A 24479-nucleotide genomic window follows, 5' to 3' on the forward strand; every position below is an offset into this window, starting at 1 on the left:
TAATTGCTCAATTGTGCGACGAAAATGATGAAGACTTCCAACGACTGCTCTTACATACTGAAGTACGCTGGTTGTCGAAAGGTGCATGCTTAACGAGACTTTACTCTGTTTTCGATTCCGTATTAGAGTTCCTAGAAAGTAGAGATCCAGATTTAAAAGAAAACATGATCAAATTCAAAGCAGACATTGCGTATTTGACAGATTTGTTTAAAAAATTTAGTGATATTAACTTACAGTTACAAGGTGACAGCCTGAATTTAATAAAAACAAAGGGGATAATTTCGGCTTTTCTTGGGAAATTGAAATTTATGAAGCAAAACATTAGTCGGCGCGAATTCTCTCAATTTCCAAACATGTCGCAGGTAGAATATATTGATGAGGTTATCCATACCTACAGTCAACATTTAAGTGCCCTGCATGATGACTTCAAAACCAGGTTTAAAGATATACTGACGATGGATATACCACGATGGATCATAAATCCATTTGATGAAACGGAAGTGGCCAATGTTGTATTATAAGAGGAGCTGCTCGAGCTAAGCACCAGTGAGGAGCTGAAGGTGAAATTTAGAAAAGGCTACCAAAAATGTGAACACGGTCTATATTCTTTTTTTCAATCACAACATATATGCTCGATTTATGTTTAAGTATAATTTATTTTAGCTTTATTCTTACATTTTTTTTTATATATAATATAATGAAAATGTTGTAATTTTTAGTTACGAAGTTCTTCTGATACTAGTATTTTCTACATAACTAAGGTCTAATTCTTTTTTGGTCTGAATAAAACAAAAGAAATAAACAATCCGTTAGGAAAATAATGAAAATGAATAATAATAACAATATATGCATCATTGTCCTCATTTAGAGGGAGAAACCTGGGCGGTTTTCACGAGGTGCCGTCTTTCGGAGGGCGTCATGGTCTACAGGGCACACCCCATGCCATCTTGACATTTGACGACTTAATTTGAATGCCGATCTTTATTAATCTAATAAAAAATACAGTTTATTTTTATTTACAAATATAAAAGGGCTCCAAATGTAAGACTAACCCAGGACGCCTTGATGGTTAAGGCCGTATCTGATCATCATTATCGATATGGTAAGTACGGCAATCTCAGGATATATTATGTATCACCTTGCGTTCTTCGTATTAATAACTAAAATAAATCTTTGCAATAATTACAAGAAAATTACGTATTTAGGTACTTTCATCAAAATTCTATTTATATAAAAACGATCATCTTATCATCATAAGTACTTTAATTTCATACCATGTAATGTAATTGTAAAATGACTTATTGTGATGTTCAGAACATTTGCTAATCAAAATTAATCACCCTAACGCTTCTTCTAGTTGATCTATTTTATCAGAACGCTGGGCAACTGAATATTGTTTGTGATTCATGTGTGATAAACATGCTTGGTTATTTTGATTCAATCCATGGTCTTCCATTGCATTCCACAGAAAGTATGATTATCCTTAACCCATTTGTGACATCATATCTAGATATTTTATAATACTGTAGCGTAAAGTTTGGGAGGAATGACGTGAAAATTGCAATGACAGTGATCTAAAAATAAGGTCGTTGGCGTAGCGCGGCCGCCATAACGCGCTCCGCAGTCGAGGACCAACCGTCGCGAGTTTCAGTCGAACGATCACGAGCAGCAACCATGGTTTACGAGAGTGACTTCTACACGACGCGCCGGCCGTACCGGCCCTCCAGCTACAGCGTGTCGGTGAGTGCGTCGCCTTCTAACACCTACCGAGCGTGCACCTCGCTCCAATCTTTTCCCGGGAGCCGGACGCCCTCGCACCAAGTCGACCCTCGTCATTTTCATATCTTTCGCTAAAGTAGTGTCTTAATGTAGCGGTCGTAGCTTACAGTGGCAATAGTATTTATCAAGTTATTTCTTCTCATGTGTTGACAGACAGCGATCTATGTCGCTTGTAAACATTATTGCTTTATAAGTACCAATGTCCAGCCGCTCCGAATTTCGTTTACTAGCATAGGGTTCGATAGGACGTCGCGGTAGCTATCCGCAAGTGGGTCAGATTGAATCGAGAAACAAAGATCGGTAAGCGGAGCTACCGGGCGCGCCAAATATAGCCGCGGCTGGAGCCGCCGTCCGCCCGACTAACGGCGACTTCTCCGCTTGCAGCGGATGGGTGACTGGGATCTGGTGCCGTCCGTGCCGCGGCCGAGTCTGGTTCCCGACCCTGTGACTGCGTACGGCCGACGCACCAGGCCCGGCTCTCGCGTCTCCATCCTCGATCCCGTCGTCAGACAGAACATACCGCCGAAACCGGAGTCTAAGCTGACACCTCTCGCGCCGTACGTTTCTCCGCGTGATCAAACACGAGAGCGTGTTCTGTCCGCTGTGGGCCATCACGAGCGCGCTTACGCGGCCGATCCTCTGGGTACGCCGCGCGATCACATGGATGTGGTGCTGGCGCAGGCGCACGGACGGCCGCTGCACTCGGCGCACCGACATGTCTTCTACAGCAACTACGCCACTTATTGAATCTATTGCAGTCGTTTCGTGTGTCGCTTACGCTAGTCGGGTCGGTCGGGTCGGTGCGAGGGTGCGCAAGAGCTAGCGGTGCTAAGGGCGCGGTTGTTGCAGACGCCGCGCCACTACGTGGTGGTGGACCGAGACCCGCTGCCGAGGCGCGCAGAGGAGCAGTACTCATACTCTTACTCGAGCACGTCGGAGCGGTCGGCGGGCAGCGGGCTGCCCCAGCGCAACTCGTACAGCAACACGGTGGAGCGGCGCTCCGCCAACGGGCCTGGTGGCTACTCGTACACAAGCGAGCGGTCTAGCAGCCTCGGTGGCCCCAGCGGCTACTCCTACTCGTCGTCCACAAGCGGCCGCCTGCCCTACGGCACCACCTACCGCCACTACTCTTACCGCGTGTAGCGCCCCGGCTCCCGACCTCCCGACCTCCTCGTCCTTACACCCCTAACCCTGAATATTTCCTTGACCTAATCAGTATTCGCTAACGCAATGTGATCGCACTACTTTACTTTATGTTACAAGTGGTCATGATTTTTAATAGCTTTTTATGTTTTAGATTAAATTTTTCTATTTAAACGAATACTTTTGTGATTTAGACTGAATTTTTAATAAAGCTTGCATTTTTATAATTATATTTCCTTTGTTCTTACAAACCCAAAGAATATCGATGATGAGCTCGATATTTTTATTTACTAACAAGCTGAAAAATTTCAATTTTAAAATAATCTGATTAATAAACAAATGATAGTAATCTTATATTCTTTCAGTACTTCTTCAGTCCTTTCTCAAATACATCAAAGACTGCCATAAAATCTCGAACATCAGAATAAATAAAAAGCAGTAACAATTTATTTAAAAGTATTTATATTTATTTATACTCACAACAATTTGTTCTTATAAACAAACGAAAGTTCTTACACAAATTGAAATATAAATACTCTATTCACTAAGTAGATATTTAATAATGAATCAAACCAGTTCGAAACAATAAACATTATTTTGGTTACTTTAAGAAAGAAAGAAATAAATAATAATATTTTGTTAACAAAGGTTTAACTGAAAATTTGAATAAATAAATATTTTAATGGTTTGCGACAATAGTTATGTAGGTATAATTTTTTTATTATAGATTTTTCGATTTTTTATTTTCTTTTTATCAATAATCAATTTCTTATATTCTAGTTAAAAATACAATTCTGAGCATTTTTCCAAATTCGAAGAAAAAAAAAACAAACCAATAGCAAAAACGAATAAGCCGATTTCGCCTTTTAAAATATCTACTAATAAACTACACACGCAAAATACTTACATATTAAAGTATACATAAAAAATTATATCAGTTATTATTAACTTTACGATTATACATTAGAGGTTAAATATTAAATTAAGGCGTATATTAAGATTTGATAAATTCCATTTTCATTATGACGCCGCTGCCGACAGCCGTTGACGTCCGTGTACTATCTCTCATCCCTTCTACCGTATTACAATATCCCGTATGTACATTACATACCCAGGCTGTCTCAGGTGAGTGTGATGTAAATCGCAATGGAGTTACGCATCCTTTGTAAATACCATCAAGCACAGAGCTTGTATGCGCCACATAAGCGTGTTCATCACAACATATGTCGCCGCAAAAACAGCACAGCTATGCACCTTTAACTGTAGTTTTGTAAGCTTCAGTCATAGTTCACTCATGTCATTCGCCATTATTATTTTTTGGTAGAAAATATGGTATTTCTATACACCATAGTAAAATATTAATAAATAAAAATAAATGTCTATGGAACGGGATATGGAGCATTATCAGGGATAGATTTAGATTAATAAAGTACTTAATTAAAAATTGAACATGATTAGCGTTGATTTAATATATAATCTATGAATTAAGTTATTTGATATTAGATGATGATAGATGATAGTAAATAGCAACTTTATAGGTTCGATCCCTATTGTCTATGAAAATTGTTTTATATTCAGACAATAAATTAATTTAGTCGGTATTTATTAAACACATTTAATAAAACACAATCCTATTTTAATCTTACACCGCAATTTATGATAAACAAATAATAGCTGAAACTGCGAAACAGATTTAGTTTTAAAATCTTAAGTTATAGAAATCGTATCCTAGTCGAATACTTTGCCCACTCTCTACCATCGGCCAATACAGAGCCCGAGGTACGGAGTCTTATTATGAATTTGGCAATTTGCACCAATATATGTCCAACATTTGTAATAAGTAGTAGTAAATGAGTTAGTGCACAATTATCTGTTCCATCGTTATACTTTTTGCCGACTTCAATTTAAAAGGTTTTGAAATTCGTTTACAAAAAACAAAGCAAGGTTAGATATTAAATTCCAAAAGCAGGTAACTGATTAATTAAAGTAAAATGATATTATAAATATATCAATATTTTTTATTATATGTTGAAAAATTTATTTTTAACTAATCACGACAGCTGTCGCCTTTCTTTTGTAATATTTTTAATTAATTATCAAACTCATTTAACGCAGTTTGAATGGCAAATGACAAGATCAATCGTCACTATAATGCATTAATTGGCGCAGTCACGAGCAGTAGTTATCACTACCGGTCTGCGAGCCAAAGATTGATTGATCCTTACGCTGAAGATTGTACGAGGAATACTCATCTGTTGTATTAATAGTTTACGGTGTAATTTAATATTACTGATAAGTTTAATTTTCGCTCCCAGTATTTCAACATACCTAGGTTTCTGAAAAGCCATCTCAAACCATTCGGGAGCCTTCTAGAAAATCAATAAACACCGGACGGTAATGACAACGCTCTGACATAGAATATTTTTATTATTAGTTAATATTTTCTCTAAACACGAATCAAGAAAATTTGCACACGACACTGAGAAAAGAGGTGAATAACCTTTGATACAACTTGATTGAATTTAATCGACCAACACATACAAGTAAAATCGTATAAATAGAAACCAAAATAGGATTGTGTAAAACATATAATCTAATATTATAAATAAGGAAGTTAGTATGTCTGTTCGTCTTCAATATTATTAAACATATTCTGTTAAAGACCTGAAAGAACATAAGTAAATATAGGAGCTTAAAAAAAACTCAAGGTCTGCGGGAAAAAAAATTGACACACAGCACTCGCGGGAAGCATTCAGTATGGAATAAAAGTATTGTCATAGTATCGTTATATTTAGAAACCGAAGCCGTTTATTCTACCTTGAAAAGTTAGTTAATGCATATTTTCTTTAAATAATGCATTTTCATTCATTCAATTTTGGTTGAACTCATAAGTAAGTCACGTATTATTGATGACTAACAATATTTTAAATATTAGAGATTTTTTTTTATTGTGTAGATAAAAAATGTTGTCTTTGGTTTCATAGTTTGCAAAATTAAAAGTATAAATCCTAGGATATACATTATAAGTATACGATATTATGTATTTTATTACATCTTTAAACAATACAAAAGAAGTTTTACAGGCTATTGAAATAGCAGTAACGTGAGTGTTACTGCTCGTTGGTGTTATGGCACTACGCCAAATTCAATAACGGAGTTTCCAAATATATCTAGAGCGTTAATTGCTGTGTAATTTCTATAGAAACGAATCACTCAAGCAACTTATGTATGAAAAATAATAATTTGTCAATATAATATATAATTACAAATTATTTAACAGTTAATAGGTATTTTTTTATTAATTTGTGTTAGAAATATTTGTTTTTTTTTACCGTTAATTTATTTTTGACATAGTATGTATTCAATGTACTATTTTTATTATCTGTATCGTTAGAAACAGTTAAATTCTCGAAGGCAAACAATAATATCTACCTAATTAATAATTTTCTTACTTTTATTGTAAAATCAATTTAATTTAAAGGCAATTGATACACCTGATATTTTCGTCACTTTTTTATTTTGTATATTTTTTTTTATTTAGAAATAATTGGGTAGGTACATATATTCCTATAATAAATATTTGTATAGCTATTAATTCAGACAATGACCTTGCCGAGTTAACTATAAAAATAAATTAAGTAAACACAGCTTTGCCACAAATTAGCGCTTAAGTAAATAATTAGCCGGATGTCTAATATCCCGGACTAAAAACAATGGCGTTGCTGGAAATTTATCAAGGGAATCGGTATTGGCAGTTGACCAAAGGCCAAGTGAAAACGTCTACGCATTACGAAAACTACAATAAACATTTTTACGTCGTACTAAATTATTGCGTTAGGTATAGTTGACTTCAGCCAATGAATTTTGTAGTTAAATAATATTTGATTTTTATATATTTATTGTAATCAGATACCTACCTACTCGTTCTGCGGGACGGGCTATGTATGAAAACAGTTTATTTAATCAACGTAAATTCTACAATGCTTTAAATGCGTTTTATTATTATTTTCTTATATGCAATACAAATACTATTTAAGTTACTGATCCAATCGTATCGTCAACAACAACAAAGACAACAATGGTTTTAATTTTGTATCTACTAATGAAAAAAAATACTAAGTATTATAGTTAATTTTATAAATCCCAGTAACTAGTTTTGATCCACTGATTATCCACCAATCAGCATTTGAGCAGCATGGTGAACTAAATTCGTAATCTACCCAAAAGGTCGGGAAGGCTTTAGCTTAGCAGTTACTTAAAAAAAGTTAATTATAACGACGTAGCCAGTGTACAGATACACGATTGGTTCACAGCAAGTAAGTTAGTTTTTAATGCTTATACACAGACACATGATGGACCTAGTTCTTATTGGCATGACACAGATAATAAAAAATATTTTACTAGTTATATTGATAAAATATTCTTTACCTTTAGCTAAAACGTTAGTAAAAAAACATTCATAAATAAGGAATGGACTAACCTAACCCAACAGATTAATGATGTTAGCGTTGCATTTCAAATATGATAGATATTAGATTTTATCTTAATTGTGCCTACTTATTTGATTGACATAAGTTTGAATTTCAAATGTTGGAAATGAGTAGCTACAGAGTTTCTTGTCGGTTTTTTTCGGTAGAATCTACATTCCGAAAAATAGTAGCTTTACATTTCTGCACTTTTTTGACTAGTGTCTAACTCAAGTAAATTAACAATTTATTTTACATTTTTCTCTGTATTTCACATCTATTCGGTGTTACATTTCATACGTTTATTAAGAAACAAAATTTAATTACAAATGAATCCGTTAAGCGAGTCAGATCGTCGTATGCTGTAAAAACACTTATTCAAAAATGGAATCAATCACAACCGCTAAACAAATATTTATGAAAAATATAAACATAGGAATATTTTCTCCGGTGTTCTACAGCACGATTCGTTGGCGTGTTGAGTTTTAATCTAATTTTATCCCGACTCGAATCGTATAAGCTATGACTCAGAGGGCTATTGATATTGTGTTTTCTTATAAACTTATGGAGCAGCTAGAGATATGTTTTATAATAATTTATATTGGAAGGGATTAAGTTATCAACCTCGGGATGAAGGTAAACAGTACAGTAATGACAGTTTCAGTGGTACAAATTAATTTAAAAAAGTTATACGTATAAGTACCTCTGTCGCAGCAACCAGAGGGTCAATTCTATTAGCTTTTTTTTAATGATAGAGGTACTATGGTAGAGGTATAATGAGGCGGAAGTGCACATGGGCCACCTGATGGTAAGTGGTCACCACCGCCCGTAAGCAATAGCGCTGTAAGAAATATTAACCATTCCTTACATCACCAATCTGCTACCAACCCTGGGAACTAAGATGTTATGTCCCTTGTGCCTGTAGTTACACTAGCTCTCTTCAAACCAGAACACAACAATATTGGGTACTGCTGTTTGGCGGTAAAATATTTGATGAGTGGGTGGTACCTACCCAGATGGGCTAGCACAAAGCCCTATCACCAAGAAAAAGCTTATAATGGTTTCGGATTCTATTTCAATCCAACTTCGAAAATTCCTCTGCAAAATAAAAAAACACAATCGTAATTTATGGTAAATTCTACTTATTTATGTCGGTTACCATTGTGATCGCGATTATTTTTCGATACAACTTCGACGATACCGCACTGGATTGTACTTGGAGAAAAACAGCTGAACAGCAACGATTACATTACAATTTCAATTCGATGACTATAAACTGACAATTTGTTAGAAAAACTAGCGCCCAAGGTGCAGCGTAGTTACGACTCATATGCGTAGTATAGACTGTATAAATTACACCTATTTTACAGCACCACATTATTTATCAATAATTTATTCATATAGCGGTACTTAGAGTACGTTCAAAATAATAATAAATACGTACATGAATAATTCAAGTTGTAAGCAAAATATATAATGGTTAATGGGTACAATATTCTATACTATAATACAAAATCCATACATACTAGAATGTTGTTATTCCCCCATTACAAACAATGCTATTTAATAAATAGTATTATATACTATATTCAAAAGATAATAAACAAAATTTGACAGAAAATTGACGGGATGTCATTGGTCGAAAGCTTGATTAATCTATGATATTCACTATGGATATTCGATAAATTGGCGTTTTGAACGTCGACGCAACTGTTATTTGGAAGTAAAATTAAAGTGGAATAAGTGGTTAAGTGTAATAGTGTTTTATTATAAATAAAGATATATTAATCATTGACTTTTAGTAGTGCAAAATATAGCTGAGTTATTAGCAAATCGCATGAAATACGTAACGTACGGTTTGTTTATCTTTATTCCTACTCGATTGGAATATAGGTCTATTGACTCAAGAAGGCGCGCCCCTCCACGTTAAATATTGTCGGCGTGCGTGGTAGAGTGAGTGACACTCCTACTTTAGGATGTCTTAATGCAGATGACGACTAAAACTAAAAATAAAGACAGCAAAAAATACTCATTATATTACATTTGTTTAGTTTATTTTATCAAAAAATAATTTATTTAACGTAAGTCGTGCGCCTTCGTGAGTGACTAGATTTACAATATATTATGTAGTCTATAAAAATATTTGTTTTATAAGCACCAACGACAAGTTTTTGACCGGCTTAGACACTATCAGAACTGAATGCGAGTTAGGCATTAAATAATCTTAAGTTACCTAATAAGATTACAGATTAAAAAAATTGTATACGTTGTTAAAACGATTACATTCTTAGTATAATTTCTTCTCTATTTTCTTTTTCTTTTTTCAATGTTATTTCATTGCCCACATCTAATTTTTCACAACATTACTTTAAGACTGAATGACGATAACAATTCTTTACATAATCCATTGCAATTGAAACAATATTAAGAGAACAGTTGTTCTTTGAATTGAAAATTAATTATAATTAATATTGTTGATACTGTATGCAGTTTCTATTGAAATGACGTATTTCCGCTTTTTTATTATCAGCCCATACACAAATACAGCTGAGCCATGTAAGTACAAAATATACGTCATACTTATGCATGGCTTTCTGCATCTTATTAATATATTCGATTTTTTTTTTAATAGTCAGCGCTTAGTCCTAAATTGTAATCATACTTTTACCGCATCTTAATATTCTCTAACAATGTTTAAGTGTCTCATTTCTTATTTATCGAGCTAATTACCGTAGCTATAAAACGTAATACAAGTATTTACCATTACGCTTTATATTTTTTATAGATTTTTTTATTTTAGTATTAGTATTACAGTGGTGTATATTTACAGGATGAACTGATTTACCGTCCGACATCTCGCACTGTTACCCGACTCGTGACGTACCCTGAAGCACCGCACCACGTCGTACGTGTTCGTGTGCGTCCGTCTGTCATCTTGAAGGAACTCGATCGCATCGCGTATCGTCGCCGCCCAGTTACTGCCATCACTGCTATCGATGACTACTACAGATCAGAATCTACAAGAGTAAGCTGTTTTAAGTTATTATAAAGTAAATGTCACATTCGGTGCAGCATAGGCGTTACACCTAATATCACTGAATTTTGACAATCGTCCAATTCCAATGAATTCAGCTGCGATAATCTCGTGCAAATATTTTACCACTATGGACCTACTATAGTGGTAAAATTTAATACGCAACATAAAAGTTTTCTCAACGTTTCTCAGCGAAAATGATTTATAAACCTAAATTAAGCACATTAAATCTCAGTGATGTAATGATTTGTATTATACAAAAATAAATGTTGGAGCGGCTTTGGAAACAATTATGGCTGCAAAATGTAAAATGTTGGCAAAGGTCTTGATTGAAGATAAACATACATACTTTCATTAAATTGATTGTATGTAATGTAGTAATACTAGGTTATTATGTGAAATTATGTAATTAATTGAAGATTACAAAAAAATAAGTTCGTTCCTAAAAGATTATGGATTTAAACATGAAACCCCCAAGATCTAGTTTCAAAGCAAGTTTACAACGATATTATATTACTTAACGCTGAAATACTAAAATAATCTAGACGCTCTTGACCCGTTTACAGTTGTTCTTGTGCTGAAATATTATTATCTTCTTAACGTATTTATTAATAACGATTACACTGTAGTGTCAGACAACTGAAGTTTGCTCGGAATTTATATTTCGTTCAAATATTTTGGTACAGTTTTCTAGAACTGCGCTCTGACTATTCATAATATCGTGTAAAGATAATGTAAAAAATATAATGACCATAATTAAAATATCTTATGTTAAGTTACTGTCTTGTTAATCTGGTGCTAGTCTATTTTTGATCTCGTAAATTTAGATCTCATTGATAGACCCATAAATGTCATTCTGTTCGGATCTTCTTTTAAGTAATACCCAGCAGCAGTCTGGAATCGCATAAATCTGCTGCTTTCAGGGGTCTTGACGGATTGCTATCATATATGATATTAAGAATGAGAAAAAAGAGGTACTGTGCTGCATTTCGCCAGTAGGTACCCATTAGTAAAGGTCACTGTAGCCAAATCATAAGATTTTTTAACATTACAGGCTTTCGAAGATGAAACACGTCGCATACGCGCCGACACGGCCTCTCTGCTGCAGCGCGCTCGTTCTGTGGTCCCGCGCGCGAAAACCGTAGCTCCACTCGACACTATCTACTCGTGAGTTTGTTTAAACTTACTATACACGTAAATAAATCAAAATATCTCCATTCATATTATAAAAAAATATTTCTATGTAAAGATTATGGTCATACTAAAGAACTTGTTATCCATCTAATCAGCTAATACTAAAATTGAAATTAATGTGTAAATCGCCAAAAATATTTTACTGCCCACGTCGATCACCCCCTTCACTTTTAGGATATTCCTTCCTAGGATAATATCCTAGGATGCTAAAATTGTGTTAAGTTTTTAATGGAATAAAGAATTTTCCTATTCATTTCAATTACACAAACTCAGTAGAATGGATATTTTGATACTAGTAGCTAATTTAAGAAATGATATTAATTATAGTATGCCAAATCGAGCACACTCGGACATGGTAGAAATCGAAACACCTGACGTAGTTACGTGTCAAGTTTTTTTGGCAGCAACCGATGTAACCTTTTAAAAATAGTCTACCCATTGATGAGTCTATCAGACGCTTTGACACTGACATTGTCTTTACAAATGCGTCGAACATGATTTTGGCAATGCACCACATCATTGTAAACAATACACCTTTGCACAAAATAATCCATACACTTATACAAGGATTTTGTTTAGATCTTACTTTGGAAACTGGCAAATATTTCCAGTGTGGGTGTACGTTTCCCGGCCAAGATTATCTGAGCTTGTGACGTGCAAGTTGTACTGCTCGATAGTTTAATTATAGCAGTTTTAAATGTCAGTGTTTATTGCTTTCGGTTCTTATCGTTTTTTATCCAACTGTAATTACGTCTTCGGCTATCTTTATGTATTATATCAGATTTTATTTTGGAAATGGAATAACTTAACCCATGTCTACAGATACTCTTACGGCGAGCCGGTGCCGTATCGCTTCAGCAATGACGCGTATGTTGCTAAGTTACTGTTGCCTTTGCGCAGCGTTTCAGACAACATTCACCACATTTCATTCTACGCAGAGCCCGCTAAGAAGTTTACAGGTATTCAAAAGTTTCAGAGGATTACGAAATTTTAAATTAACATGAATATCTTACTAAAGCACAGTCAGATGGGATAAAAAGGTGTTGCAGTTTTAAATAATATATATCTTGTTTTTATTTATTTATTTAAATATTTTTCAATCTGTGCCGTTGAAAACCTGTCAGAATTAACTTATTGTCTACCTTTCTTCCTCCCTTTGGTCTATCTAACATTTTTACCCAGTGTGCCCCTGTGTTAAACCGAGGTGTTGCTCGCCAGGACGCGGCCACCTCGCGTGCGTACACTATTCCGGTAAAAAGGCCTTCTCCAACCGCAGGCCTCTCTACAAGGAACTTAGCATCAGGGATGACGTCAACCTTCTCTCGTTTTACGCGAAGAACAGATTGGCGGCCGCGGGTTTGGCCGTAGAAGCGGCCACAGGTACTACGTAACAGACGCCTCGCTAGCGCTCGCTTACTTTCCGCATAATGATAAAAAGATAGTTAAATGTAAAATGGAGCGCAGTGAGCAACCTCGTAACTCGTTGTACATACACATTGTCGGTTGTTTTATTCACAATGTAGAATAAAGTCATCTAACTTTATAAACAGAATCACTCTACCATAGGTACCTAATATATAATGATCATAAAAGAAAGTATTAAACAAAATACGTAATCAAGTATTAATGCCTTTAATAATCTTTTAAGATTTAGTATTTTAATATACATACAGTACCACATAAGTACTTGTATATAAGAGTATATAAGTTTTTATATTCTTAGTACCTATGCAAGAAGCTTAGTTCCATCTACAATAAGAAATAATCGGCGTCACACGTCGCGTCACAATAAACACACTACACAATTTAAACAAAATAAGAAATATCATTGTTTATTGATAGCGGTTTAAGCCTTTTAGTGGAATAAAAACAATTATTACGACCTACGGAATGACAGTTTTACAAATACACTCGTGGACATATTATATATCATTTTAATAAAAACTAAGTGTTGATGAACTTTTGAAAAAACACCACATTTTTATAGAAAATCATTGTTTCCATCATAAGATAAATCACAGAAAAAAATGTTTGAAAGGAGACATTATTCTAAGATCTATTCTTAATTCCTCGTGATGTACTGTCAGGGTCTAATTTTATAGCTCCATGCATGCTACTTTACAGTGTCTCCCTATTTAAGTACTAGTCCTCCACTGCTGGGCTAAGGCCTCCTCTCCCTTTGAGGAGAAGGTTTGGAGCATATTGTCATATGTCGTTCTTTAACCCTCTTTTAATTTTGTAACTTTTTCTGGACCATCATTATACTTTCAGCCTTTCATAATTTGAACTTAAATATATATTTTACATTAAAAAGCCAGCCAGATATCATTCAGCTCAGCGGAAAACCAATTGCGACTAAGAATTAAAAGACAGTTAAACTAGTTTTTTCTGAAATTCCAGCAATGGTTATAGACCGACTCAACTATATTGTATTCTTCAATTTTTTTACGTTCTTATTAATATGTCTATGAGTGTACATACCAGACAAGGTTACGAGGCCTCATTAGCGTCTACGTTTCTTAATTACGCTTACCAGCTTCGAAGTGTAGTCGTATAAAACAACAATTAAAAAAACGAGTATAAAAAATCAGTGTCTAACACTGGGTGTGGTGTCTCTTGCAGCGGATGATGCGCCGGAAAAGGCGATAGCGGCGCAGTGCGCGTAGCTCCGCCCACTGCCTCGCCAACGACGCGGCGCGGCGCGGACGCACGGCTTCAGCCTGCGCCCGCGCCGCGTACGCCCTTCGCGTCTTTGATCTCGGTATAACACGACCCGACTAATCGATCGTATATATTTTTAATATAACTTCTTTCACAAGTTTCAAATCTATTTTTGTTATACATTTACAAAAGTTTGATTTAATTGTACACTTCTAGTCGTAGTCGTGGTAGTGCGGTCCGCCGCGACTCGGTGATCGAGACGTTTCTTTTTCACTTAACAGAACTGATTTTGTTTAACAATAAATATTTTACCAGTCTTAGTTGTTTTAATTAGTTTGCATGATTTGAACCTTCATGCTTAAAGTACCCGGGCTTATGCATAACGCTTCGCTTTCTATATTAACGAATTTAAAAAAAAAACAAACATGCATTTGTATTAACATAATGTTGAGAAGACATATATTTAAATATAAGTTAATTATTTCTATAATCATTAAAGTTTATTGTAAATATTTTTCCTCAGTATCATAGCTGGTGAGTTATAAATTATAATCAAAATTGTCAAATCCACATTTCATGCAAAACATCTTTTAAAGAATAAGTACTATGCACACGGCCCGAACACGCTTTCACACGGATCACAGCATGAGGCAAATCAAAGATTAAAACATCTCAGTCCCATTATCCATTAAGCTTCAAAGCCGGGATCATGGCTAATGGCACTCACGTTGAGAGCGTTACGAGCTGTGCTGCTGCGCTTACTTTCCATTTGTGATTATTGATGCAAAATGACATGCTTCTGCAGTCAGCTGCTAAAGCAACTCATTTCACCAATGATCATGGGTACCACGTGACCACTTACTGCAATGCAGTGAAACTCCTCCCGTGGAGGCCAAGCCGCAAGTTCCAAGCGCCACAGAAGATGGAAGACCCTGATCTGGAATTGAAAGCAGCAAAGGCCGATCGTGAGGCAAGATTTCGGGCAACAACAGCTGAGCCAGTCCTCACACCAGCGGCTGATTTAGCTGAAATCAAACGAAAAAGGCAAGAGGAAGCTCGCGCTGCAGAAGAAAAGTAAGTTCTAATTACCTTAGAACTGCAGGATGTAAATTTGATAAACCCTACAATACCTACCTACATTTTATAGAAAAATAAATTTAAAGGGCAAACAATAAAAAAATAATTTCTATAATTTTCAACTGAAATTTATTAACATAATAAATAAAACTGTGATCATACTTTTTACGAAGAAAACAATATTTATAATTTCAGAGCTTTGAAGGAAGAAGCCAAGCGAGAAGCTGAGCGCAAAGCACAGGTAAACATAACCAAACTGTTAATTTTGATATAAAAATAATTAGCGTTACTAATAAAACTTTTTATTATTATTTCATTGTTATTTTAGGCTGAACGTGAAGCAGCTGAAAAGAAACGAGTAGAGGAAGAAGCACGTAAAGCAGAAGAAGCCAAACGTAAAGCAGAGGAAGAAGCACGAAAAGCCGAAGAAGATGCTAGGAAGGCTGCTGAAGAAGCAGCTAGACAGGCTGAAGAAGCCCGTAAGGCAGAAGAAGCTAGATTAGCTGAAGAAGCACGTAAAGCTGAAGAAGCAAAATTAGCCGAAGAAGCACGAAAAGCTGAAGAAGCTAGATTAGCTGAAGAGGCTCGCTTAGCAGAAGAGGCCCGCTTAGCAGAAGAGTCTAGATTAGCTGAAGCAGCTCGTTTAGCCGAAGAAGCGAGATTAGCCGAAGAAGCAAGGCTAGCGGAAGAAGCTAGATTAGCTGAAGAAGGTCGACTGGAAGAAGAAAGGTTGGCTGAACAACGTAGACAAGAGGAATTAGCAAAATTAGAAGAATTTGAGCGTCAAGCACAAGAAGAACGTGAAGCAGAACTTGCAAGACAGGTATAGATTATAAATTGATATTTTAATCAGATAAATTGTGTTATCAATAAGTATTTAATGTTTTTGATGTTCTTTAGGCAGCTGAATTAGCAGAAATTGCGAGACAAGAATCTGAATTAGCAGCTGCACGCTTAGAAGAACTTTCACATAGTGGTTCTGCAAGTGAGAACATAGCCGCTGCTGAAACTAGGTAAATTTATACTAATTTCTATATATTTGTAGGGGTACTGGTCCCTAGCTTACTTGTTGTAGATATTTCTTGAGTAAAAGAACACTTTCTTGCTGGTCGGATCGGAATGATTTTATTTTAAAAATGTGTCGATATATATACAAAAACTAGGAATAATATTATCCAATGAAATAATTACAGTGCATATTTACAAATTCTTTCGTCCAAAGAAAACGCTTACTTTTCTACCAATAGAAAGTTACACAATTTACAATGATAAAAATTATGATTCAGCCAATTAAAAGTTATACATTACAATTGAAAATATTTTGGAAATTAAACTACGAATTAAATGTTCGATTTTTCGACCAATGACGACGCCGCAATTTCGTATGTTCATTTCGTGTGTTGACACGAAAATCCGATAGAGCGCGCTGAGTAAGCGCCGTATGCGCTTGCCGATTTTCGCGTAGTATAAATAGCTCCCGAATTTGGTTTTTAATTTAGTCGGAGCGCGTCTCTGGACGTCGACGCATGTATGAACAATAATGTAGAATGCAATTCCTACATCACTCCCCTTCAAGAAAATCGTACCTTAGGTTTGATTTTTCTTCCAGATCTTGTTGTATATTCAGATGTCGTATTGGGTTGACGAGGTAGTTCTTCTGGTGATGGATTCGTATTGTAGTAGGCTGGTTTGAGTCTATCTAAACTAACGACTGATGTACGTAAGGGCAATTGAATTTTGTAATATTTATCGTAGCGTTTTAAAACTTTATAAGGACCATCGTACGGCGGCGTAAGCGGAGCTCGAACCATATCATTGCGCACAAACACATGCGTACACGTTGTTAGGTCTTTGTACACGAATGGTTTATGTTGAGAAGTGTGTTTGCGTGGCGCTGGTTGTAGCGTTGCCATGGTTTCCGTTAGGCGGCGTACGTACTCTGTGTCATTTATATTTGATTGTGTAGGCACGAAGAAATCGGCAGGTATTCGTAATGTTGTTCCGTAAGTCATTATTGCAGGACTAAAATTATCTTTTCTTAACGCCGTGCGTAAGCCCAATAGCACGGTGGGTAATTTATCCGTCCATTGTATTAAGGCTTCTCGTGCTATCAGTGCCGCTTTTAATGTTCGATGCCATCGTTCGACTTGGCCATTAGATTGTGGATGATATGCAGTGGTTCGAATTCTTGTTATTCCGAATTTTTTCATTAAGGATTTGAATAGCTCGGATTCGAACTGGCGGCCTTGGTCCGTAGATATGCGTAGCGGGCAACCGAATCGTGCGATCCAGTTTTCATAAAAAACTTTAGCTACGTTCTCGGCGGTAATTTCTTGCACCGGCACTGCTTCGGGCCACTTCGTACAGCGATCTATCACAGTGACGCAGTATCGATAGTCGTTTGACGGTGGTAGCGGTCCGATTATATCGATGTGTACATGTTCGAAGCGCTGCGACGGTGGAAATTGGCCTAAGGGTGTTACGACGTGTCGATGTATTTTTGCTCGTTGACAATTAATGCATGCTTTAGTCCATATTCCGACGTCTTTATTCATGTTGGGCCAGAAGTATTTCGTGGTTAGTTGTTTTCTTGTGGTCCGTACGCTCGGATGACATAGTTCGTGTTGCGCTTTGAATGCAGCATAGCGATATGTGTTCGGCAGGTACGGCCGCGGTGTGTCGGTAGACAGCTCGCACGTGATTGGTTGGCTTATTCCGGGCATCGCGATAGTTGTAAACCGTAAGTTCGGTTGATTTCGAATTGACTTTAATTCTTCGTCATTACTCTGGTCGATTGCTAATTGAGTAAAATCAATTATGGTTGGACACTGGATGTCTTCTATGCGAGAAAGAGCGTCGGCGACTTTGTTTTCTTCGCCTTGTATGTAGTTAATACTTGAACAAAATTGACTGATGAAATGTAGTTGTCGTTCTCTACGTGGTGTGTCGGTACTCTTAGCTTGGCAATGTAATGCGTAGGCGAGCGGCTTGTGATCTGTGTACACGTTTACTTCGCATCCCTCGATGAGTCGTCGGAAGTGTTTTACAGCTGTATATATTGCTAATAATTCGCGATCATATACACTGTAGCGGCGTTGTGTAGCGCTCATTGCTTTTGAGAAGTAGGCGAGTGGTTTCCATTTATTATTAACTTTTTGTTGTATTACGGCGCCGAGACTATGATCAGAAGCGTCCGTCATGATACTGAGAACACTACCGGGGACTGGATGAGTCAGGGTTGTAGCTTCTAAAATGCTTTGGCGGCAATTTTCAAATGCTGCATCGGCTTCCGGCGTCCAGTCGATCGGTGTTTTATCGTTCTTTTTGCGGTTGTGTAAGTACTTATTGAGATGGTGTTGAAGTTCAGCTTGATGTGGTAGACAGTCTCGGTAGAAGTTAAGCATGCCGAGAAATCGGCGTAATTCGACTATGGTTTTAGGTTTCGGATATTTTGAAATAGCTTCGATGCGATCTTGAGTAGGTTTTATTCCTTCTGCCGAGACTTCGTAACCGAGAAAATTAATTTTGTTTTTTCCAAATTCACATTTTTCGATTTTCAATGTAACTCCGAATTTTTGTAATCGTTTTAATACTTCATGTAATAATTGAATATGTTTTTCTTCATTTTCTGAATATAGTAGAATGTCATCGACGAAACAGAAGCAATTTTCCACGCCTCTGAGAACTTCGTGCATGAATCGTTGAAATGTTTGACTCGCATTGCGTAGTCCGAAAGTCATGCAGTTGAATTCGAAGAGGCCGAACGGGGTTATAATTGCGGTTTTCTGTGCATCTTCTTCAGCGATTGGTATCCAGTAGTACGCCATTTTTAAATCAAGCTTTGAAAATACTTTTTTGTTATGCAGTTGATAGGTAAAATCTTGTATGCGTGGTATTGGATAGCGGTCGGGTTGAGTGACCGCGTTTAATCTCCTATAGTCACCGCAGACTCTTAAACCGCCGTCCTTTTTCATTACAACATGTAACGGGCTAGCCCACGGACTGTTAGATGGTTTACAAATGCCCATTTCCAACATATTCTCGAATTCAGTCTTCGCAGCTTTGTATTTATCCGGCGGAAGCGGACGTGGTCGGGCGAAGAGAGGTGGGCCAGTTGTTTCTATATGGTGGACGACGTTGTGTTTCGAAGGTTGATTGAGAGACATCGGTCGAATTACGTCTGGATATTTGTTCAATATATGATAGTAGGCTTGGTTAGTCCCGATAACGTGTAATGTTCTTGTTTCAATTTCAGCGCCTGTTGATATTTCAATAGCATCTACTGAGAGATCAGTGACTTTATCTATGAGTTTCTTTTTGTGCAAGTCTATTAGCAACTTGAAATTACGTAGAAAGTCTGCTCCCAGGATCGATGTTTTAACGTCGGCAATGATGAAGGTCCATAGAAAATTACGTCGCAAGCCTAAGTCGAGTTTGACAGTCTTTACACCATATGTGTTGATTGGTGTATTGTTTGCGGCAAATAATTTGCAGGCGCTTTGAATTTGTGATTTGTTCCGATCTGTTGCTTTTAAAACAGATATGTCTGCGCCAGTATCCACAAGGAAACGTTCATTTGAGTTGCGATCGTAGACACATAGGCGGTTGCTTGTGAATGGGACATCGAGATCCGCCGTCTTCGATGTCGGAGCTAGTTTAAATGATTTGTAGTATCTTTTTTCATTCGCCTGAAACAAGGTGATTCGCAACGTTTTGCTTTGTCGCCGAATCGGTAGTGATATTTGCATTCCCATGTTGCGTCGCCGGGCTTCACAGCTGATTTACTGCGATATGACGAGCTAGGACGAGATCGTGATTGTGAGCGGTAATGTTGTCTTGATTGATGTCTATATTTTGAGCGACCGCGTATCTCGTTTATTTCAAGTGATAGTTTTTCTAATTGTTTTGTTAATATTGCAAACTGAGTAGACACGGCATCGTTTGTCGGTGCTGATGTTGAGATTGCAGCTATAGTCGTAGGCTCGGAGTATTCGACCATCTTGTCAGCCATGGCCGCGAGTGTGTCTAGTGACGATTCCGTGTTGACGGACAGTACGACGCGTACCTGAGTGGGTAAATGATTGAGCCACTCGATCCGGAGACCGTCGTTGGTGATCATTCCGGAGCTGAGCTCTCTCATTTTGCGCAGTAGCTGCGAAGGTTTTTGATCACCTAACTGTAGACCGCTGATGAGCTTCTGGAAGTTTTTAACATCAGATTTTTCATATACCGCGAGTAGGCGGTTCTTTAATGTATTATATTTTTCTGTAGCGGGTGTTTCATACAGTATGTCAGTGACGTGCTGTAGGTCTGTTGTTTGCAGCTGTTGCAGGACGTATCTGAACCTCTGGTCATCAGATGTCTTCAAGGGGTCGACGACTGCTTCAAACTGTATAAACCAAGCTCGTGGTAGGTCTCGCCAGAAGGGTAGGATCCTTGACTGGACTGAGATTGCAGCGAGGTCCACTTCAGCAGGGATTCTGCAGTCTTGAGCAGTATTTTCTTCCATTATGAGTCGGCAGGTCACCACTGTAGGGGTACTGGTCCCTAGCTTACTTGTTGTAGATATTTCTTGAGTAAAAGAACACTTTCTTGCTGGTCGGATCGGAATGATTTTATTTTAAAAATGTGTCGATATATATACAAAAACTAGGAATAATATTATCCAATGAAATAATTACAGTGCATATTTACAAATTCTTTCGTCCAAAGAAAACGCTTACTTTTCTACCAATAGAAAGTTACACAATTTACAATGATAAAAATTATGATTCAGCCAATTAAAAGTTATACATTACAATTGAAAATATTTTGGAAATTAAACTACGAATTAAATGTTCGATTTTTCGACCAATGACGACGCCGCAATTTCGTATGTTCATTTCGTGTGTTGACACGAAAATCCGATAGAGCGCGCTGAGTAAGCGCCGTATGCGCTTGCCGATTTTCGCGTAGTATAAATAGCTCCCGAATTTGGTTTTTAATTTAGTCGGAGCGCGTCTCTGGACGTCGACGCATGTATGAACAATAATGTAGAATGCAATTCCTACATATTCATGTAATAGAAAGTTTCTTACGGACAATTAAAACATTAGGTTAATGCAACTTTCGGTATCAAGCCAAAAAGTTTTTATCTTTTTACTATTAAGTACATACCTATCTAATATATGTATATGTCCGTTCGTCCAGCAAATGTAATGTGCTTTTTTTATATAAGAGAGCAGTCCGGTCTATTTATAATCTTGGAGCTAGAGATTCACTTCGGGATGTTTTTAACAAAGTAGGAATACCCACTGTTGCCATACGTGGGCACAGTTAATCCAAAAGTTAACTTCTAGTTAATAGTAGATAGAGCGTTAAATCTTCGCAAAATTTAACGCAAGTTAAAGTTAACCACACATTTATTTATGTCGATAATAAAGTAGGTAGGAATAAGGGTATTATTAATTGTTATTTTGCATTAGGTAATTTAGATGCATGTTCCCCTTCATAAAAAATAGCATATTAAAATTGACATCCGACAGCGATGATAGTAGAAAAAAGACTGCAAGATGAGATAGCAGTATTATATTTAATAAAAGATTGATTAACACTGGTTCACTTAAAAACGTGGTTCATCCATAAAATATTCTTTTGACTTTATTTTTAGCTTTATTTTTTAGAGATTTCTGGCTTCTAGACCTATTTTCTTCAGACTGAGTAACAGTGCTGTATTCAGTCTTCTTCATTATTGCTGCGTCCGCTGTTACCAACAATCACCGAACATACAAGTGTGGCATGGCGCGTAATTCAAACAAACAAAATAACGACAGCCTGTCAACAAACGACTAATGTAACGGACTAAAGTTAACGGAAGTTCAATTTATCAGAAGTTAACAAGAGCGTTAACATTTTTTTAAGTCAACTTAAAAGTTAACCTATTCAGCAGATTAACTTCGTTAATTAACGATTAACGGATTAAAGAGTTAATGCCCACCTTTGACTGTTGCACCACAATATATTTACAACAGTATTATGTATATTCACAGTAACATTGAACACTTTGATAGAATCAGTGATAATAATCATTGTATGTGCACTATAAGCTTATAACGCCAAGTTTCCGACTCCGCAAAATCAATAAATCCTTCTTGGGACAAAGTATCCGTTTCTATAATAAAATTCTGCAGATATTTTTAACTTTGCTGATTTATAAATTCAAATCATTTGTAAAGAAGGATATTATTCAATACAAGATTACCTATATGATAAAAAAGCGTGGAGCTAATACTTGTTGAGTTCCAGGCAGAATGTATTATATACATATATAATTGTATTTAACTAACATGATTTTGTATTTTTAAATATTGAAAAAGAGTAATTACTGAGTTTTTAGCCGGTTCTTCTCGGTAAAATCTGCATTCCAAACTAGCGGTAGCTTCCCTTAATATAGTTTATTAAATGACGATTCGAAAGTGCTTGTAAAATCCTACTTGAATAATGTATATTTTGATTTTGAATAGACAGGGTAAATAATCTGTCAATATTATCTAAACACCATATGGTGACATTGTACGAACTGAGAAATGATGAATTACAATATTTTTTATAGTGAAGTAGCAGATGAACCAATCGTAGAAGAACCTGAAAGTCCAGAAGTTATTAATGAAACTCCTGCTGAATCCCAAGAAGTTGTAGAAGTCAGCGAAGACGAGAAAGCAGAACCTGATGTAACTGACGAAGAATAATTGTCAAAGCTACGAATTATCTTAATTCTATCTAACATTTTATTGTAACGAAATACTATTTACTTACTATCTTTCTTCAAATAAATAATAATACTTGAATGGCAAAAATTTTAGGTTCAACATTGTAGACTAGATTTATCTAGTTTTGCATTTCCGATAATTATTATCTTGTTTTATACTATTCATTATTCGCTTAGATTCAAGAAAGTGTAGGTAAATGAATAATGTAATAGTAAAATGGTGGTGACACAATAAGTAACTATTTATTATCTATAACTTTCATTTGCGTAATACAATTACGTGATAACGAGAGAATTGATTGATTTGTTTTATTGTGAATATTACTACCATTGTTAACAATGTTACGTTTTTACTGTTTTAAGCTAAGTGTTTTATAATCTTATATTTTGTTAAATTTAACAATAAAAGACATATTAACAAACATACTTTTATTTCATTTATTTGAAAAAACGCCTTATAGTTAATTATTCGAATAAAAATGGTTTTAATTTGAAAATAATCTAATAAATCTGCATTATCTATATTCAGTTCATTTAACTGTTTTCCCCATCCTCTCTTCAGACAATAAGCCATGACCGTTATAGTCTAAGGTCTAATTATATTAAGTCAAAGTCTAAGGACCGAATGAAATATTGTACCTACTAGCAACTTTAAAAAAACATTTCACTCTCTGCTACTATACTACTGATTGATAGAACCGTTTAGTATCTTACGAATGGATAATCGTTAGTTTATAAATTTACCACGAGACGTCGCAAATTGATAAATTTACGTAAATGTGAGCGTAAAATAATACAATTTATATTACTATTTCCAAAGTATATTATTATTTATAAACTTGCGGATTTTGTTATTTTCCTGTGACATATATAATTACAATATTGGGAAGGTTCACGTAGCACAATGACATTCTTTGAATACTCAAGTACAAAATGTTATTAGTTACAATAACATTTTTTTAATGTTCATACTCATAATGCAACTGACAGAATACTTACCATCAACTGGCATATTTGCTGTATTAGTCTTGCATATTAGTCTGTCTTCCTATTTATGTATGTGCAAAACAACTTACATACAATACAACCCTTCATTCTCATGTTTATTTCTTTAAGTCATTATAAAAGTACTATCATTGTACTTCAAATTTGTTTGTTAGCCCATGAAAATATAACAGACAAAATAAAAAAAATGTTTTAGTTCGATAACTTCCAAATTACCAAACTTACTTAAAATAAGTTATTTTCAAATCACACTACAGACTGAAAATGGTAGATAGTAAGTAAAAAGAGTAATGGCAATGGTAGGTAATATAGTAAAATTTATTTATCTAAAAAATTACAATGTGTATATGCAAATTATTTTAAGCTTAATATT

The 24479-nt window shown here is 35.8% G+C and overlaps 1 protein-coding gene across 3 annotated transcripts; it reads left to right on the top strand.

Annotated features, from left to right (window-relative positions):
• Nucleotides 1-1573: 1573 nt before the first annotated feature.
• LOC113397021 (uncharacterized protein) lies at nucleotides 1574-23523 on the top strand. Of its 3 annotated transcripts, XM_026635161.2 has the most exons (11): nucleotides 1574-1740; nucleotides 3964-4047; nucleotides 10219-10413; nucleotides 11477-11589; nucleotides 12439-12575; nucleotides 12835-12996; nucleotides 15150-15351; nucleotides 15550-15595; nucleotides 15683-16177; nucleotides 16255-16367; nucleotides 22946-23523. In XM_026635161.2, the coding sequence occupies exons 1-11, from the start codon at nucleotides 1675-1677 to the stop codon at nucleotides 23079-23081; spliced, it is 1749 nt and encodes a 582-aa protein (XP_026490946.2). In that variant the 5' UTR covers nucleotides 1574-1674; the 3' UTR covers nucleotides 23082-23523. The 3 variants fall into 3 exon arrangements, with proteins under 3 accessions (XP_026490946.2, XP_026490949.2, XP_026490947.2); XM_026635164.2 differs by lacking the exon at nucleotides 12835-12996 and having other exon boundaries at nucleotides 1586-1740; XM_026635162.2 differs by lacking the exon at nucleotides 3964-4047 and having other exon boundaries at nucleotides 1586-1740.
• The last annotated feature ends 956 nt before the right edge of the window (nucleotides 23524-24479 follow it).

Source organism: Vanessa tameamea, chromosome 19 (genome assembly GCF_037043105.1).
Source record: "Vanessa tameamea isolate UH-Manoa-2023 chromosome 19, ilVanTame1 primary haplotype, whole genome shotgun sequence".
Taxonomy (NCBI): domain Eukaryota; kingdom Metazoa; phylum Arthropoda; class Insecta; order Lepidoptera; family Nymphalidae; genus Vanessa; species Vanessa tameamea.